At 39.3% G+C, this 20249-nt stretch overlaps 1 protein-coding gene across 12 annotated transcripts in view; it reads right to left on the bottom strand.

Annotated features, from left to right (window-relative positions):
• Positions 1 to 12534: 12534 nt before the first annotated feature.
• The window catches only part of msi2b (musashi RNA-binding protein 2b), a 277906-nt gene continuing 270191 nt past the window's right edge, over positions 12535 to 20249 (bottom strand). For 6 of the 12 annotated variants that reach the window (XM_023152789.3, XM_004557380.3, XM_004557383.3 and 3 more), the window contains one exon: positions 12535 to 18271. In XM_023152789.3, the coding sequence (XP_023008557.1) occupies positions 18227 to 18271 (45 nt within the window). In that variant the 3' untranslated portion in view covers positions 12535 to 18226. Of the gene's footprint in view, positions 18272 to 19758; positions 19830 to 20249 lie in introns of all 12 variants that reach the window. The other 6 variants (XM_076888988.1, XM_076888986.1, XM_076888987.1 and 3 more) reach the window with 3 other exon arrangements.

Genomic DNA, 20249 nt, shown 5'->3' on the forward strand with positions numbered 1-20249 from the left:
ACAGAGTGGCTGATGAGTGTATATGGTACTTTACTACATATTGGATGGAGGTGATACATTTTCTGTTTGTAAGAATATTTTCTATCAGTTCTCATTTCTTCATATTTTGCTTGGAAAAACTGAAGTATTGTATAAAAGGCAAGTCCCGCATGCGGCTCTTTAGTCTTTACACTGCGGCTCCGCGTGGTTTGGGAAAATAAATTAGAAGTATTTAGCTGAAGTGTATTTTATTTATGTTAGTTCTTTTTATTTTTATTTTTATTTTTTTTAACTTGTAGTTCTAAATTGGAAGATTATTGTGATATTTAAATATAAAAATACAATTATATATTTTATTATTTTTTTTCATCGCTCCCAATAAGCGTCACACTCGCGGACACTGGTATGCTCGCCGAAACGGTGTGCATATATCGAGACTTTCAACCCCAGGTAGGCCAATTAACTTCGGATCCACATTATGTCAGCAGCTGTTCTCCACCGTGAACTATGTTAAAAACAAACACTGCTCACGCCTCATAGATGACAGCTTACAGTCCTGCGTAAAGATGAAAGTGACTTTGTACAGCCCCGATTTGCAGATGCTGTGCACAGAGGTTCAGGAGCAGAAGTCCCATTGTAAACATATCACTGCAGACCCGACGATGTTTGCATGAACATGCTTTTCAGCATCTCTTTATTGACCACTTTTCATACACGGTTGCTGTAAGCATTCAGCCGGCTATAGCTTTTCAGCTCACAGCCCGACACATACCAACAACAGCATAGATGGCACAGACGTGAAGGTGGCGAGGCGTGATTGCGGGTGCCGCTAGGGTGCGTCCGCCTCCCCTGCAGACCACGTCTTGCCACACACATTAACCAGGTAAAATACATATTTAGGCAGAATTTTGCAAATATCTATTTTTAATTTTTTTAGCAGCATGGTGCTTTTTTCCCCCCTATTATTATAATAATAAATATATCTATATTTATATCTATATTTATATTTATATCTATATTTATATTTATATATTTATATTTACCCAGATAGAGTGAGTGAGTTAGTTTTATAAGTCATGTCAAGGCTCCAAAACCCCAAAGGCAAAATATCTGGTGTGAGCCGCCACCACACCCGTTTTTGTTTACATGGATCATTTTAGTTCAGCTTTCCTTTTGTTATATTTCTTTAAGAGTTCAAAATGTCTTAATTATATACATAAATTGTAACTTTCTCTGTAGCACTTCATGGATTTCATAAGCAACACACCTTAGTTGTTCACACAAAGCATAAAGGTAAAAAAAACAATATATACAGTGTTATCTTAATTTTAGATGTCAAAAAGTATTTGCGGCTCCCAGTGTTTTCGTTTGCGTGGAAACCAGGTTCAAATGGCTCTTTGGGTGTGAAAGGTTGCTGACCCCTGCTCTAGACTTTTGCGCAGTACTGCAGCTATGATAGACACAAACAGAGCCCCAAAATGTTTTCCTGTATAGTATAATGAGGCCATAAGTTGCCTCACTCTGTCATGTTAGTCAGAACTATTAGCTTGATTACTTGAGGATTAAACTTTACTTTTTATTGTGTCAAAGACTTGCTGCAAATAAACTAGTACAGTACATATTGCAGGTGAAATTAGCTAAACCGCTGCTAAATGCAATAATGCAGTATGGTATAAATTACACTCATATGAACACACATAGGAGCTATTTCAAATGAATTTAAAAGTACAGAGTTATTCACTGGTTCCCCCTGTGTCTTTGTTTTCTTTCACTGGGATGGAAATGGGGTGTCACAAGGTAAAATGAAACCTAAGCCATGTGGACAAATGACACCAATAAATAGGTCCTTGAACAGTACAAAGAAAATATTTGAGAAGTCAGTGCTTTGGAGACGGGAAAATCTTTTTTTTTTTTCTTTTAAATTAAAAACAACCCAAAAACAGTTGTGCAACTTTGCAAAGTTATGTGGAACCATCTCTTCAGCTGCCAGCACCAGCTAAAGAAACTGCAAATCAAATGGGAAGTTTTCCGGGACACACAGACATCTGCTCCTCTGCTTCTTCTGACAGCATATGTTAGAAACGCTTCCTCTCACAGTCACTCCCACAGTCGCTCTGTTTAGCAAGGACAGCATTAGTGGAAACCATGTGGTCTTAATGAGCTCAGCTTGATCAAAAGGTCTCTAGGTGCTGCATCATCATCATCAACATCACCAGTGAGCAAGGCTGCCGATTGTTGTTCAAAGACGCCCCCTTGTGGGAGTAGGATTAGCACACACTGAGTCACACAAGCTGAGCTTCACAAGATGAGACGCTTATTTTAATCACCTCTTGATTTTATGAACAGAGGCCATGCACCTCAGCTTTTAGATTTTTTTTCTTAACTATGTTTCTTTATCTGATTTAAATGAACAAAAAATGTAATAAAATTTTAACTTTGACCTTGACTTAGATGTTTCAATACAAATTTCTTAGTTTCTGTTATGACTTCTAGATGCTATAGGACTTTTTCTGCATGAGCATGTAATCTGCTTAGATCCCCTTTGGAAAAAAGTGGGAAAAAAATCAGACAAAGTCGCTTTCCAAACTCTCTGAAAGCCCCTGAAAACCTTTGCACAGTACTGTAGTTTGAAATGTTTGTCTGGTGGAGGGAGTTAAATTTGGAAGTTCTTCGAATGCTGTGATGACCCTGGAAGCTGTTGACACTGCAGGTGGTGTATTTTCACCACAAACACGTGTACACACATTTTTTTTTCTCCCCCTATTCTGTCCATAAAATTGAACCGGTGTTTACTGCCACCCCTTCAATTTCACCTTGATTACTGTGCACTTCGTGAAGGCAACATGGGGCTTGATGGTTAGTGGACTGGTGCTCAGAGAGATTGTCTAGTGGTCTGGAAGGTCACTAAAAGGTTTGATCTTTCTATTAACAATTCGTCTGCGCTGAGGTGTTTGTGAACTAGATGCCGAATGTCTTCTCACCTCAGGACTGCTGCAAAAAGGATGAGCTCAGTGACCCTTTTTCAAAAAAGAAAGAAAGAAAGCAGCTTTGTTTCCACTATCGGTGACTTGAATAAAAGTACAGGAGTATTAGAAACATATTATTGGTAGTATATGGGATATTAAAGGTGCTTTTAAAAAAGCACCTTTAATATTTTTGTCTTTATTTCTATGCCATTGAAGCGATATAAAATAAAGATAAACTGGAGTGAGGTGTACTTTTGTTTAATACCAATTTGTACCACAAGATGGTGCAGTGAGTCAATGTAACCTTGATTTAACCAGGCAAGTCATCAAGAACACGTTCTTGTGAACAATGAGGCCTGATAAAAGAAAAGCCTCTTGAAGATGTTAGAAAAGGGTTCAAAAGCAGCACATATCCTAAAATGTTTCAATACTTTGTTTGCAATAGTAATGCACTGCCCCCTGGTGGTGAAAAGTACAGTTATATTTTCAAGAAGGTAATTGCAAAAAGTACCTTTAAATATCACAAGTATTCTCAGATAATGATTTGTCATATTACAGGCCAGTTTTCTTGTGACCCACGACATGAAGAGATTGGATCTAAAACACATTTGTGTCTTAACGGGGCTTTTTAAAACCCATCTGCTCTGTGGCTGAGAATGTTAAATCTGACTAAATCCATGTGTAATTGTGTATTTATTACCCTCATCTCGGCCTTATATTTGTGAAAAATGGTTCTATAATTTGCAGTTTTATTCCTCAGTTGCTCCTGGTTTGGTTTTGTAAGTTACTACAGCACAAGTGTGATTTATGACATTTCTCAGCTCCATCAGTCAAGGACTGCTTCATAGAGCCATTTTTCTATTGAAAGCCCTCACGCATTTAGACGGGTCCTTACATGCTGCTCATTCTTGATAGGGACAGGAACCAGAGGCAGTGTATCATCTGAGTGCATCTCCCGCTTTCTTGTATGAATATATCAGCACTGACCAGACAGTCCCTGACATTTAGTGATCTGTGATGATCAGCATAAACCTTAAATTATCCAATGTCTGCCTGAAGTGCTTTCAAAAGTTTGCCACTGATCTGATGTACATCATGGTTCAAAGAACAGCTACTGCAGGCCCGGTTCCAGCGATCACCCCGAACCCTCGTAGAGTTTAATTAACATCACCAGTGTGCTCACTGAGAATGTGCAGCAGTGCAGGAAGCTGCAAGTGCTCAAATGATTTGGGAGTAAAGTGCATGGCTCATACTTTCTATAGCACACTCGGGATGAATGTTATTTTATTTTTGTTTTTTTTAACTCGAACTCTTTCTATGATTTTATTTTACAGTGCTTGAGAGCTGTGTCATACTTGAAAAATATGTGATTAATGGGCACCGCCCTCTAGGGCCACCAGCACATTTTCATTTCCCAAAGCTATATAGAACATTGTAATTCAAAGTAAAGGATAATAAAGCTTTGTGTGCAACAAAGACATGCTCCTCTGGTGCAGAGTTTAAAAGTGTCACCTAGATACATCCCCAGAGCATAGCAAACTCTCTAGGTAGCAAATAAGCTACTTCACTGACATTTTGAACCTGTTGTAAAGAGACCAGGAGCCTACAGCTATGCTAGCGGCTCTGTGAGGCTGTAGCTAGGCACAGTAGGGCTTTGAACTAAATGCTAACATCAGCATGCTAGCAATATTACAAGTCCTAACGGGCTCATATTTAGCAGGTTTACGCCATAGCTAAATATGGTTAAAAGTGTTGGTATGTACAGTGTCAAACCTCCTTTACTCATAGGCAACATAAAGCTAAACTTGATTTTTTAAAAATAATTGAAAATACATTATTTAAAAACAAACAAAAAGGTGATATGTCTCTATTTGACAAAAGAAAAAATTACATTCAGTCAGTATATTCATTGTGGTGACGGCACAGTAGTATGCCGTTTACTGTCCTGTCACAGCAACAGGGAAAATGTGCCCTGTAGTTTATAAACTATGGGAATGGACTACATAAATGTTAGTCCCTAATCCCTGTTTCAAAGAAACACAGAAAGAAGCACAGCCTAACACAGTGTGATCCATTACACTGTGCGTGTATGTGTATGTGACCTTCTCTGCAGGGTTGGTAGCCTGGTTATGGTTTGGTGAATATATAAATAACTGATTTAGTTATTCTTGGTTAGGACTGACTGATCACTGAAGAAGGCTCCTGGATGAGAGCTGAAACATCTTCAAGCAGTTCAAACACCTCTCGGTATCTTATGATAAATATCTCTTACGGTTGTTTAGAACATAGAGAAGGGAGTTCCAGACAGCAACAGTTCACAAAGAAAAAACGTATTAGCTGTAGTTTCTGACCTATAAAGAATATGTGGCTCAACTTAGGATTAACTGCAACGCAAGCAAACCAAAGTAAATGAAAACCAAATCAGACTTCCAAGTAGGTGAAGTAATTTCCTTTATTAGATGGGAGGGGCCTTTTATAAGCACCTACAAAGGAGGAAGGGAAAAAAAAGGCTAACAACCAACAGCAACGTAAGGCCCAGGCCCCTCACATTGTCTAAAATAAAAGTAGCTGCCTTTGTAATATTTTAAAGTATCGAGGGAAAAGTTAGTATGAGAGGAAAAAAAAAATGATGGCTAAAATTCCACTATGACTATTTCTTAATACATATGTGTGTATACTGTGCCTGTAATGTAAAAGGGCTCTAAGAGTCAACGTTGAAGAGACTTCATACATGCCTGCCCTTATTATGACTCATTGAAGTGATTATGCAGCAGGCTGTCATCATCCATCACAAAGCCGTCCACATGCTCGGGCTCAGCAATCTCCGCAATATACAGCGTGGCCCCCACCCCACCGTACCACCACCTCCCTTCAAGTGTGGCCATTAGTTAACTCTGCATATAATCCCACAAGCCCCTGATCATTCGTTTCCTGTTTACTCACACTGCTCGGCCTCCACTCTTCTTGCCACTTGTACATGAGTGAGAGGAAGCCGGAGTAAGTTACAAAGGACTGGAAATCCATGTATGGAGGCAGAATGTGTGACACAGGTGTCAGATTGAAATCAGACATGAGTCAGTCCAGCTGCACTGATGGAACAAGACAACAGCAGCACGTCCACGTGATCCGAACGACAGGAGCGCCGGCGTAGCCTCAGAAAACTGTGGCAAATGCAAGCTGTCCCGCCGATGATTTCTTTCAGGTCATCTCTAATATTCTCTCAGCAAACTGCCGCATAGTGTTTGCTTCTAGGTGGAATTAAGCTTTGTGTGCCACTGGGCTGGTGTGAAGGGTGGAGGGAGAAAGACGAGGACGGGGAGGTGGGGAGGGGGCTTTTTGTGTGATATGGGCCATTGACTGCTTTTCCATAGCTCAGGAACAATAATGAGATTTTTTTTTTTTTTCAGAATATCAGTGCCACCATTCAGCGCACTGATTGTGTTTATGAAATTGTGCATACATCTCTCAATGCTGGAGCACAGGATGGGGAAAGCTATTTTCAAAACATTAGCAAATTGTTTTCTGTTATTGTGCAGAGATTGATAAGAGCATGCGTCGACTAAACACACAGACACACATACGGGGGAAGAAAAACATAAAAAGGCAAGAGACTGCTGCGATGGCTCGGATTTACTCTCTAATGTATTACCATGACTTCATACTGCTGTTAAACTGTAACTACAATAAATTCAATCGGTGCTTTGAACCACTGTAGGTGTATTCCTCCTCTGAAAAAGCCATTTGAGGATGCTGCGACTATCCAGTTTATTTATTATCACTTGTGTTACTGTGTTACCTGCTGATGACAAATGTTCCTGATGAGATATGAAAATGACCTTGAGCGTGACCTTGCCTTCAAATCTCTGACATTTCTCCAAAGCAGATATTGAGACAAATTGCTTGAGATTTCACACAAATCAATTTTATCTGATTACAGACCTCTGCACGCCAGCATTAACCAATGAAAATGCGTTTGCTGCTACTCATGCACGGCGGGTTACAGTTCTCATTAGCGCTCGCAGCGGCTTCAGAGGCAGCAAAACTGATTTTTTTTTGGGGGGGGGGGCTTTTTTATTGCATTAAAAATGACATGGACATTCTTTTATCAGGGCAGCGATACTTTGTAGATGTGTTTTTTGATGATACCGTATCACATCTGGAATACACTGTGCTGTGATATGGCTGTTTGTTGACAGTGGCTCTGGACATCAAACACTGTCGTTTTGATGGCAATTTTTCTGACAGCAAATGAGGCTGTTAAACTCTTCTTGTCAATTTCTTATTCTGAGAAGACACCACACAAGGACATGCAAGACGAGTGGGAGTTTCAGTGTAAGCGAATCAAAGTTAAAAGACATCAGAGAATTCAGTATTTTCAGCTGTGGAACCTGGCACCTTCTCAAATATCCAAACTGAGACACAAAAAGAATTTGTTGGTCCCCCCTTTTGCTGATATGATTGCTGATATGATAGCAACAGATCCTTTAAGTCCTGTAAGTTGAGAGGTGGGGCCAACATAGATTAAAGCTGTTTGTCCAGCATATCCCACAGATGCTCGATTGGAATGAGATCTGGGGAATTTGGAGGTCAAGTCAACACCTCAAACTCGTTGTCCTGCTCCTCAAACCATTCCTGAACCACTTGTGCTTTGTAACTGAGAGCCTTATCATGCTGACAGAGGCCACACCCATCAGAGACTACCGTTACCATGAAAGGGTGTGTGTGTTGTACATCAATGCTTAGTTAGGCTGGTACGTGTCAAAGCTACTGTCACATGAATGGCATGACCCAACACTTACCTGTAGAACATTACCCAAAACATCACTCTGCCTCCACTGGCTTGTCTTCTTCCTATAGTGCGTCTTGGTACCAGGTGTTCCTCAGGTTAGTTACACACATGAACACATCCATCCACGTGATGTAAAAAGAAACATGATTCATCAGATATGACCAGATATGGTTCTGATGCTTATGTGCCCATTTTTGGCACTTTCTTGGGCAGACCAGAGTCAGCATGGTCACCCTGATTGTTCTGCAGCTGTGCAGCCACATATGCAACAATGCACAGATGCACTGTGTATTCTCACACTTTTCTAAAATTTCTGCTATTTGAGCCTCAGTAGCTTGGCTGCTGGATCGTCCGCTCCCCAATGCATCAGTGAGCCTTGGCCACCCATGGCCCTGACACTGGTTCATCACTCTTCCACTTGCCCATTTTTTCTGCTTCTAACACATCAACTGTGACGACATGTTCACATGCCCCCTAATACATCACACCTACTAACAGGTGCCATGATGAAGAGATAATCAGTGTTATTCACTTCACCTGTCAGTGCTCATAATGTTATGCCTGATTGTACACTTTTAAATAAAGATAAGATTGCACCAATGTACTATGACCAGCCAGCCTATAAGAGATAACTGGCTCATATTGGGTTGGACTCCCACTGGAAGTGGAGTGATCCATACTTTCATGTTTATTTCAGGTTTTGACAGGTTTCAGAGATACCTCACCTTATCTGTAATGAGTGGTTGTTTGAGTTACTGCTACCTTCCTATTAGCTCCAAGCACTCCAGCCATTCTCCTTTCACCTCTAAGATCAACAAGGCATTTTTACACAGAAAACTGGTGCCCACTGGATATATATGTGTACTTGTTGTTGTTGTCAGACTTTCTCTGTGTAAAATCTAGAGATAGTTGTTTGGGAAAAATCCCAGTAGATCAGCCCATCTGGCACCAACAACGATTCCACATTCATTGTCACTTAAATCACCTTTCTTCCCCATTCTGATGTTGAGTTTGAACTTCAGCAGGTTGTGCTGACAGCATGCCTAAATGCACCAAGTTGTGATTGGGTGATTAGATAGTATATTTTTCTATCTGAGCATTTTGTAGTACCCAGCTAAAGAACCATTAATCCGTTGGTAATGATCCCATCAACACCAATACCCCCCAACCCCCCCGCCTCCCTTGACACCTACTTTGTATTTTCACTCTGTCCTCCAGTGATAATTGTCACTCTCGCCTGCTTCTACAGTCTGTTGCTCACTAGTTTGCTCTGAGGCAACTATTGATTCGGGAGCATCATCAGATCCATGAAGACAATGATGATGAACAATGAACAGACAGCTGCATCCTCTGTAGTCGGGGGCCAAAACCGATGGCCTTTGTAAGCATGTAATGCTTCATCTGGTGGATAATATGAGAGAAAATAGGGGCACAATATGTGAATTTTCTGAGTCACTTAGCTCATGGTCTACCCTGCTTTTCATGCTGCTGGCTACACACACTCTCTCGAATTACAGACACTATAATGGCTGAAAATAGACTGGCCACAGCATCTTTCCTCACCTGTAAGAATTCAAATGCAAAAGCATACTTTACTGGAGAAAATGATTATATATATTATATATGTATATTCAACGAGGCACATCTATGACAACAGATAACAGAAACAAACTAGACGTAGACAAAACAATGGCATTGTATTAATGAGGTGATATAAATGCTGTCAAAACCTTCACTGGGTAGAACGGTAGTGTGATAATCCTTACCCTCGCAACAAATTGTAATTAGCATAATTTATATTAGAGTAATAATTAACATATGAAAGTAATGAGATTACAGTTATCACATCTGTTGCCATTTTTAAAGCAAAACTATCCTGATTTAGATTGTTCATAATCTATAGTCTAACAGGCTGCCACCTATAAAAACCAAGGCCTAATCTATTGGATTATGCTATTTAATATAATTTTCCTGATGTTATTTAAAACTTTAGAGACTAAATATTCTGTAATGAAAGGTGACGTGAGCTGTGAAACAACAGAGTGAGGATGGGGTCATAATAAAAGTAATTTCCTAAAAGCTCAGTAGAACAACTCAGTACGCTCCCATTTGTTTCTTAAACAACGATCCACGATCCAAGCCCGCACAAGAAAAGCACCTGTGCTCTTGGCTTCAGACGTTTGCCATTCCCAGAAGGTCATTTGGTTAATGCATATTTGAGTTTTCATGGACTCTTAACTAGTTTTTAATCAGCAATTATTAGCGAATTGGAAGGCTGTGCAGGCACATGACTCTCTGCTGGCGGGAGAGTGCCCATCAATGTCACGTCAATTTCCATGCCAAAGGCTACATTAGGCCTGGAGTCTGGGAGGAAACAGCCACCTGAGTGCCTCATCTCCCCATCCACAGCAGTCTTCTCATCAACTATTGACTCTATTACACAGCACTGTCAAAAAAATTTTCCGCTTCAAAAGAGGAGCAACCATTACATGGCTGTGTGGGGAGATAATTTAGTGATGCACATAAAATTAAGTGCATATCCATTGAACATTGCTCATTATTGCACTTGAATTCCTACAATGCCAGGCTCGTGTGAGGATCCTGGATGCTTCCCAACCTTTCATTCCTTTCCCATTTTCAAGGCATAAACACAACTTGATGATTTAGGCTGATGTGATACATAAATAGCTGTCATTTTCATCTATAGCTAACCTACCTGTAATTGGCAATTAAACATTGCCAGCATCTCAGACTAGCTCTTAATTACCGTTAATAAGTGCTGAGGGGCTCTGAGGTGTCCTCGCAGGCTGAGGATGGGGGATGTGAGTCTCCTGCAGCACCACATCACGCCATGAATATGCATGGCGGAAAGGTATTCTTCCGCGCTCTCTCCCTCTGCTTTTCAGGCACACGGAGGTGGAAATGGACCACCTCTTGAACTTCTTCATTACACCTCCACAGCAACCTCAGCATCGCCGCCGTCGTTGCCATGCTGCATCCTCGCAATGGCATTTCCGTGCACTGTGGCTTGTTTTGTGTTTGCCAGGAGCTGTCACATTCAGCCTGTTAGTGCTGGCCCATGGGAAATTTGCACAGTGTGACTGGTATGAGGTGAGGCCATCAAATGAGCCTGTGACATGCTGCTATATGCCCCACATATTTGCTATGATCTGTGTTTGTGTCTGTTTGGATAATGCTAATCACGACCCTTAGCCCCTTTCACATTTACCCTTTTTTTAAAACAGGAGATACATTTTCACAGTATAGAGGCTCATGCTCAAATATCATTTATAGTATTTCTACTTTAAAGCAAAGTTTGATTTCACAGATTATTACAGCTTCCTTTTCTCCGCTGTGAGCTGACATTTAGCTCCCATGACTGCTGATTGTTTTGCCGAGTTCCACTAAAGACCCGAATCCTTGTATTTAAGGGCCGACGAGTGTAGAGCTCTCTGATCATAATGGCACTTTTAATTAGCACTTAATTAAAGGCAGGTGGACTGGAAAGGTCAAGCAGTTAGGCCTCTGAGTTAAAAACACAGTCAACGTGAGCATCGGCTCTTTGACAGATTTGTCTGCTAATTACAGTGACCAGAGTCTGGACAAACTCTGTTCACATCTGCCTGAGGTTAAGCCATTTTTCATATTTACCATCTTTTTTACTTCTAAAGTTTCGCCTGTATTAATGTTTGCTTTGATTTCTTCAAATCTAAGAGTCAATTCCTCGGACAGACAGCAAGAAAATCCAGAGCAGTTTCTTTTGTAAGAAAGTGAAACAGCCCACACTGCCAAATTGGATCATCATTGTGCTCATTACACAAACACAAAAATGAATGCAGCGTGATCTAAACTCGCAGTGCCTCGGCTGTGAAAAACAGAGCTGAGCCAAGAGTATTGATCTCAGTCTGAATTTATGGATTGCCGTGTCTAAGTGAGTGATGGAGCTGTCGGACCGTCGGTCTCACCTGACAAGCACCCACATTAAAAATCCTGATCCCTGAATTCCACCGGCGTCATGTTTAACTATCGCCATCTATCACGGTAAACATATACAAAAAAGGTGTTTTAAATCTATTGTCGTGAACTCAATACACTATTGTTATCCTAGTGTGTCTGTGAGTTAGGTTTAGTAAAAAATGTGTGAAAAAATGGAATGATCCAGTCAGAAAGCAGCTGAATTTTTTCTTCATTGTCAGTGTTTCACCTCAGAAAATGACTCTGAATCAGATTTTTGCTTCTGCCATCTGAGGTTAAATTCTCCATCTCGGGAAGAAGCAGAACTAAGCACAGCGTGACAAACGCATCAAAAGGTACTATTGTAAGGCCCTGAAATGGCCTGTCATGCAGCAGCCTGTTTGCTCATCTACTCTATCACATCCCCAGCCGTTTATACACCGAGCCTCGGCTAATGCTGATGCTCTCCATGTGACGCTGATGAAGAATAAGGCACTGGCGAATGTGCTTCCCTGAAAGCACTGCATCTTCTCAGGCGCTGCGAGAGACCACTGAGGGGCAGCAGAATTACACGTCAGTCTTTGTTTGCTCACCATTTTCCCCAAATGCATCTTGGGCTATTAATCCTGCTGACTTATGAGAGACCTCGAAGGATCCCAGGAGCTAACATGCGCAGTGTGTGTGGTCCGGTCAAAATGCGATATGATATTATCCCTTTTTAAAAAAAAAAACAAAAAACAGAAAATAAACATAATTCTGTGATATAATAGTGATAGTTTTCCACAAATCTGCACTGTGATATTCGGGTTCAGAAAAACACAAATACTACGCAACAGTGGAAAGAAGTCATATAACAATTCAGTTTATTTTATTTATTTTCCAGACAGACACATCGATTTCTGGACCACAGTAGAGGATGGAAACCTTTCACAGACATTTTTTTGTCAATATTATTATTTGAAAATACAAATATAAAATTAGACTTTCCACATTTGATATGTGAGAGACCCCCATCCATTATTATTATCATTATTATTTTAGTATATTTTACAACAGGGCTTGAGCAAGCCATATGATAACCTGAAAGATGCTTTCAGATGTCAGTCAAGTCTGTCTGTCTCTCGCCATAAAAAGTCGGTTAACATAAAAAAAAGGGGCAAGTGTTAGGAATGGGCAGACAGCGGTGGAGAGAGCTCTGCGCTCAGCCTGCGGAGACACGGCAGAGCCTCACATTGCAGGCCGTGCAGTCTGAAGAGCCTCTGGACACCCCTCGTGGCCGTGCGGTCCACTCCAACCTCGACAACACGCCGGGGGAGAACTCGCATGATGGCGAACCAATAATGATGAGTGGACTAAATGAACCTGGGCGTGGCTGTGTGACGAGGATTATTCTGTATACAGCTGAGGTCTCCAGTCTAATATTATTCAGTTCAAATGAGCGTGAATTGCAAGTATATATATTCATCTATATACATATATATTGCAATTATATGTATATATTTGGCGATGAGCATGGCGTGAGATGGCAATGGTTTGGACTGGAGGGGAAGTTCACCCCAAAAACACAGTAGTACAGGCGAACTTGTGCCATTTCCGTCACCTTGAAGAGTTCAGTCCAGATTTGTGAACATGAACTGATCTTTGATATATCGAGCCATAAAAACTTTAAATAGCGTTGTTAGCGAGAGTCACTTTGTGAACTGGCCGAAGACCTAACTTTGTGTTCACTGTGACGGTATCCAGTATCTCTCAGAGATAAGGGCACACTGTCTGGTTTTTTGCTTTTTCAAAAAACCCATTAGCACCACTATGAGTAAGCCTCTTTTTGGATAAAAATGCTCAAGAACATTCAATGAGCCTTCAAAGTCTGTCTGATTCATTGGAAATGGAGCAGAGCCTGTAAAGCCTGGTGTTCCAGCTTTTAGGAAACGTTTGTTCATATTCAGAAAACGCTTGTGAACCCAGGATGACAGAAATCCCATAAGTGTGTACGGTTTCAGGGTGGGATTCCCCCCCCACCCCCACCTCGAACTGATGGGGTTGTTTGGCCATTGCCTAGCACTTGCCTCGAGATTCAAGTTTAAATGGATACGGTAGTACACTACAAATGTCAACACCTTCCAGGTTGACTTTTTTTCTTTTTTGATTATTTTTTTTTCTTAAACCAAGTCCCCTCCCCTCTCCCCAAATGGATAAGCTAGTCTACTAAGATGTGTAACATTCATCAGCTGTAAACTGCTGTCAGTTTGAGATAAAATGAAATTACAGCAACAGAGCCATGCTACCTTAAAGTCCAAGCTACAGGATCACAAAACAATAGAAGAGTCAATTTTGATATTGTGTGAGGGAAAACAAGCCATTTCAAGCCTTCTTTCCAGTGAAAAAGGGTTAATTATAGACTAAGAGACAACAGGCACCGCGACAGCACAGTGTAGTGTGTGCTTGCTGCTCTGGTATATGCTGTTTGGAAAAAAACGCCAAGAAAACTGGAACGCGACTGGGTTGCGTTTGAGTTAATTATACAATTAAAATATTTAAATGAACAGGAGGAATTTCTTTATTACTTTGAGGATTAAATTATAACCAAAATGTGTTCAGTTATTGTTCTTCTGCTATTAATACATTTCTTTTTATATTTCAAACAATAAAACTTTTTCCACAAATACTGCATTTTTCTAAAGTGAGTGATCACTCTACCTCGCTAAGATACTGACATATGCGTTAGTTGGCCGCTGCCTAATTTTAATTTTTAAAAAAGAACAATTTTACCTTCAGAAAGTAAAGTAAAGATCATTTACTTTCATCATTTACTTTAAAAAAACCCCAAAACAAAACAAGATAACTTATTAGCATCACTGACAAAGCTGCTGTGTACTCTATGTGCTGTGTGCAGACTGGTTAGGAAGAAAGAGGGCACTAATGTTAACTTATTAACAACAGAGTAATATTAATCGTTAATTTAAAGAGCCAGTAAATTAGCAAACAGAGATTATGCTCAAAAAGGCTCAACTGCACTGGCTGTATTGGGGTCCAAGCAGCGGCTCCAGCAGCAATCCCATTGTTTTAATAACTTTGTTTTTGCTTGTGTAAATCTAAACATGTTAAGTCCAGGCATCCTTTGACAAGGTTGTTAATAATAATCTATTCTAGCTTGGCAATGCATCACAGCTTCAGGTTGCAGGTCCAACTCTGGACAGGAATTTAACTTTCTATTAATCAGACCTGACAAACTCGACACCCCTCAGCACCTGCTGATATTCCTCTAATGGTTCTCTGTTCAGTATTTGCAGTGTTTCTCTGTGTGTGTCAGTAATGCCTCTGTAGTGTCAGAAACACTGTTAACAGATTCAAATAAGATTTTAAAAAAAGTCATTAACAGTTCCCAAATAAATAAGAGCTCAAAAACTGTATCATCTAAAAAGAATGACACCAGAGGAGCCTGGGATATCTGCAAAGTGTACAAACATTAAAAGATAGAAGAGGCTCTTTAAACAGCTCTGTGACTGATGACGTATGTGGTAATAACTCGCATGTCTCTTAAAAAAATATGAAATATCTTAAGTAAAAATTGTTTTTTTCCCCCGTGATTTCAGCTTGTGTCCCTCTTGAAAAAAAAAGGAAAGAAACAATCAAACACAAAAGTTTTGCATATCTAGCATTAGCATTTAAGGTAGTATGGCACACCCCTTTAAAAACATTCAAGGGTGGGGATCCAAATAATGCCTTGTGTACAATTCCATCTTACAGCAACTATTTCTCTATTGTTCATCCATGAGAGCTTTGGTTAGCTGAAACCATGTGAGAGTGGCAAAACCAAACCAAAAGAAAAAAGAAAAGAAAAAAAAACATACAGGGAAAAATTACAATGAACCTCTAACAAAATAACTGTCTGCAAATACCAGAATAACATGATCGTTGAGAGAAAGGTATATCTCGACTGGTCCTAAATCCACTATTCACTACAAGTATTATATTAATGAGTCCTCTATAACATCTACTTTGTAATTACAGGAGATAGAAAAAGAGCGCAAGAGGGAGAGGGATAAATATGAGAGAAAGGAGAGGTAGAGCAAGGGAGAACAACAAAGAGCACTACACTGGTATCAAAGACAGCACTCTGTTTACAAGTTAACTGTGATTTCTTTACACACTAATGAAGTACATGAATGAGCAACAAAATATCGTAGGATCTCTGAGGATGGGGAATGGAAAGAGAGAAAGTAATGGATGCACAGTACATTTTAATAGTATATTACAATTATTAATATATAAACCACAAAGTATCAATAAAACTCTGATTAAACTTGAAATCAGCAAAGAAGCATCTTTTTTTATAGTTTTGTGTTTCTTATTTTCTTTTACATTTGAACATTACAAGTTGTTTTTTTTTCTTCTTCTTCTTCTCTTGACTGTTTAAATTATTACTCGATCACACCTCCATATCGTTTACTTTAAAAGTAATCCAGCATAGTTCTTTACCTGGTTGTTTTAAAAGGAAAAGAAATGAGACGAGACGCGGGTAAAAGGAAAACAGCAAACGCATCTGCGGCGGCATCGAATTTCAAAACTTGAACGCATACTGGAGCCTATTATTATTATGATTATTATTAATAAATCATCATCACGAGTAAAACCATCGACCACAAGTACTGTGGAAAACCCGGTGCAGTGGTAGATAGTGAATTATTCAGTGTCATCTTTTGACCCCGTATTAAATATCGTCAGATGAGACATGGGTCTACTCTATAAAGAAATCCAAGTGTACACAGCAACATAACCAGTTACTTCTTCCCACGCTGTGAACTCGCCTCAAAACGCTCAAGTGTTTTGTCAAGTCGAGAACACGCCAGCTCCGAAATCCTTCATGCTATCCCAAAGCACAGGGCAGTTTCCTTTTTCTTTTTTTAAAAAAAGCCAACATATACATGTGCAAATAGAAAAAAATGGCCTGTACTTTACAACTCACAGTGCAATGATTACTTGCTTAATTACCTTTCAGTGTTTTCATTTGTTTTGCCACTAGAATAAATTAAAAAACCTGCCAATGATTCCATAAGAGAACTCAGGAAGGCTGAGGTATGGTATCAAAACGTTTACTTTCCTAATTCACTCAAAAAAAAAAGAAAGAATAAGATCTGAGTCGGACAACGAGCGTTACATAAAGACTCGAGCACAGAGCCCAGATGTTGTGTTCCAAAGGAAAGAAAAAGAACTAATCGGGAACGTGCAGGATGAAACAAACATCAACATTGCAGCTAACAAGTTCCTCTCAAGAGTAGAAAAGTGTCAGGATGCGCAGAGCCTGCTTCAAGTTCTAATCTTCACATCTAAGTACAGTGTGCTTTGGATTTAATCATCTTTTTTTTTCTTTTAAACTTTCTCTTTGAAATGATACTGATACTGTAACAGTTAGACAAAAAGATACCAATCAGGCTCTTTCTTTTTTAAAATTATTATTATTATTATTATTTCTCCAAAACTGTGTTGACTCACCGCTTGTAAATTTTGCTGGTATGACACTTGTAAAATTATTCAGCTTCAGTATTTACAGAGCAAGTGTGTGTGCGCTAGGCGTGTGTGTGTTCGTGTGTTTGTTTCCGTGTGGGGTTGTTATACCGTCTTCCAGCAGAAAAAAAAAAGTAGAATAATAACTGTTTACAGCTTTGTCTTCTATTCACACGCTATAACATGTTCTTTTGACACACCATCACAAAAATATGCTATTCTCTCACTGAGTTGGTTATATGCAGTGACTGGAATAATATGTACAGCTACATTTCTTTTTCTCAAGTTTGAATTCACAATGTAGTTATATGAAATTTGTTATAGCATATATATATATTTCTAAACAACAAAAACAACACTTATAAAAAAGGACCATAAAAATATTGGAGTCCTCTTTGTATTGCCCAAAAATAGGTAATTATGGTTAACAATGAGACATCACAAGAAATAAAACAGCTACTAAGATTTATTACTTAGATACCTTCTTTAAAATTTCCTTAAAATGTTTTTTTTTCTTCTCCGAGTCTTTCCGCACTGAGCTTTTTTTTCTTGTGTTTTCTTTCTTTTCTTTTTTTTTTGCAGAAAGACTGAATGAAACATCCCGAGCTTTTTTCCTTTTAGACTCACCGGTACAAAGATGAAGACGTGACTTTGAAGATATTCTTGGCTATGACCGCCGTACTTCAAACGAAAAAAAGCAAAAAAAAAAAAGAAAAAAGATTTACACAACAATACCAGAAAATAAAATAAAAACGACACAAAATTAAAGGTTCAACTAAAACGACTCTCTCAAGGCTAATCAAAAGAAAAGCTAACAGAGGAAGAAAGTAGGTGAATGAACTCGACGTGAAACATCATACCAAACCAGGTTGTAAAGTTATAGGAGGTTTGGATTATAGTACAGCAGTTGTTATTTTTCTGAGATGATAAACATTTTCTTTTCTTCTTCATATGGTTCCGACTTTCGTTCGTTTTGCCGGGGTGACGCTGTAGTGCTTGAAGTTGGATTAGCATCACCTGCACACAAAGCCAATTAGAAACTTCGTCCTGTCTTTCCTGGGCCACCAGATATACTCTGCTGGGTGATAAAGGAAAAAACACAACAACAAAAAAAGGAAGGAAAAAAAGGAACAACAGCATTAGAAAGCATACATTTAATTAGAGTAAGTCTCGAACATAAATAATACTCGCTGTGACGTATTTTGCAGGCTTGCTGAAGCATGAATAACTGGGATATGATTCTAAGAAACTGCTACAGGTCAAAATTTCCTGCAAGCATAACAGAAGCACCAATTACTGTAAAAACAGCCTGTCCAATAACAAAAAGTCTAGGCTGTCACAAATACCACACTATATACTTAAACGGCTTATTAATTTAGCATTTGTGCATATATACTGACCTGCCACTTTATTAGATATATCTGCTCATACCAGTTACTGGCCAATCACATGCCAGTAGCTGATTGGTTAGATGGAATTAAACCGACAGCAGCAGAAGACCACATTGCCTGCCACTCCTGTCAGATAAGAACAGGAAACTGAGGCTACAGTTTGCACGGGGTCACCAACCTCAAAAGTGGGAAAAAACTGGGAAAAAAACAATTTCATTCTGATGGTAGAGCCAGAATGTGGTGGAAACTACATGAAAGCATTGCTCTATTCTGCCTTGTATCAACATTTCAGGCTACTGGTTGTGGTGTGACGGTGATATTTTTTGCCAACTTTGGGCCTACTGAGCACTGTTTAAATGCTACAGCCTAGCCTACTGTTACTGATCTGACCTATCCCCTTTGACCACAATATACCCATGCTCGTTATCCTCGTTGATGTACCTAATAAAGTGGCAGGTGTGGTATATCGTGCTGTGGACTCTTGTACTAAGTTTAAAAACGTATACAAAAATACATTTTATGCACATCAAACATCTACAAGTATCTGTAGGGCAGACAAGGTTTTATATATGACATTGTGGCTGTACATATGAGGGACAGTGTTAGCAAAAAGAAGGTCATGTAGTAATAAGCAATTCCCTTCCTCAAAGATTCTTCCTACACCTCGGCTGCTTGTTAGTGAAAGATTTTGCAGTTTCGATTTTAAAAGTTGTGAAAGAATTGTAATGAGAGTCCTGTCCTTGGACAGCCAGAGCTTAGGTCAAAAACACTTTAAACTGTGACATCCCCTCTGGTTGAATAGCAAGACATGTGATTTTTCTACACAGACATGTGACTATTTTAGGATGGAAACATTTCAAAATGTCAAAAAGAAGGAGGAAAGAAAAACTGAAGAACCGGTAGTATGTGTGTGGGTAACCGATATGAAGCTTTCCTTCATAAACAATCACAAAATGATTAAAATTCTCGTAATGTCTGCTAATCTTCTGTCCTTTTTATCAGTTGTATTTATTAGTTTTTGGAGAAAGACCTCAAACAAACCACCTCGCCATACTCACACGTTACTACCAGCTCTGTGTTTCCCCAAAGAGAGGTGAAGGAACAACGATTAATGCGATGAACACATAGTACAGATAGATACTGATAGAAATGCACAGTAAATAAAATGCAATACCTCTGATGAGATGGCAACCGGCCACCTGTTCAATGGTATCCATTTGTAAAAGCTGTCGCAATCAACGGGCCCTAAAAGTGTACAGTTAGTGCTTTTGTCAGTATGCATTTCAAAGAGAGAAAAGTGAGTATATCAACTTCTTTTTTTTTTCACAGCTAGCATGAATGTGAATGTTGTGATCATGTTGAGTAGCAGAGCAGGAGAATACTGAAATATCAAACCAACTCTTTTAACACTCTTGCAAAAAGAATAATTGCAACATTACAACAGGAAGAAAAAGCCACGTAATGCTAAAAGATATTAAAAACAGTTAGATATGCTCTGTACAGTAAATGATTCATACTGCATTTAATAATGCAAGCTCTTATAACAATGCAGCACTCAGATTACAGGATCTAAATACAAAATATGTAATAATACACACAATCCCCATTCATGCTAACATACACAAGTGATTTCATCTGAAAGAATGCCGAGAATAGGATCATAAA

This window comes from Maylandia zebra, linkage group LG10 (assembly GCF_041146795.1).
Source record: "Maylandia zebra isolate NMK-2024a linkage group LG10, Mzebra_GT3a, whole genome shotgun sequence".
NCBI classification, from domain to species: domain Eukaryota; kingdom Metazoa; phylum Chordata; class Actinopteri; order Cichliformes; family Cichlidae; genus Maylandia; species Maylandia zebra.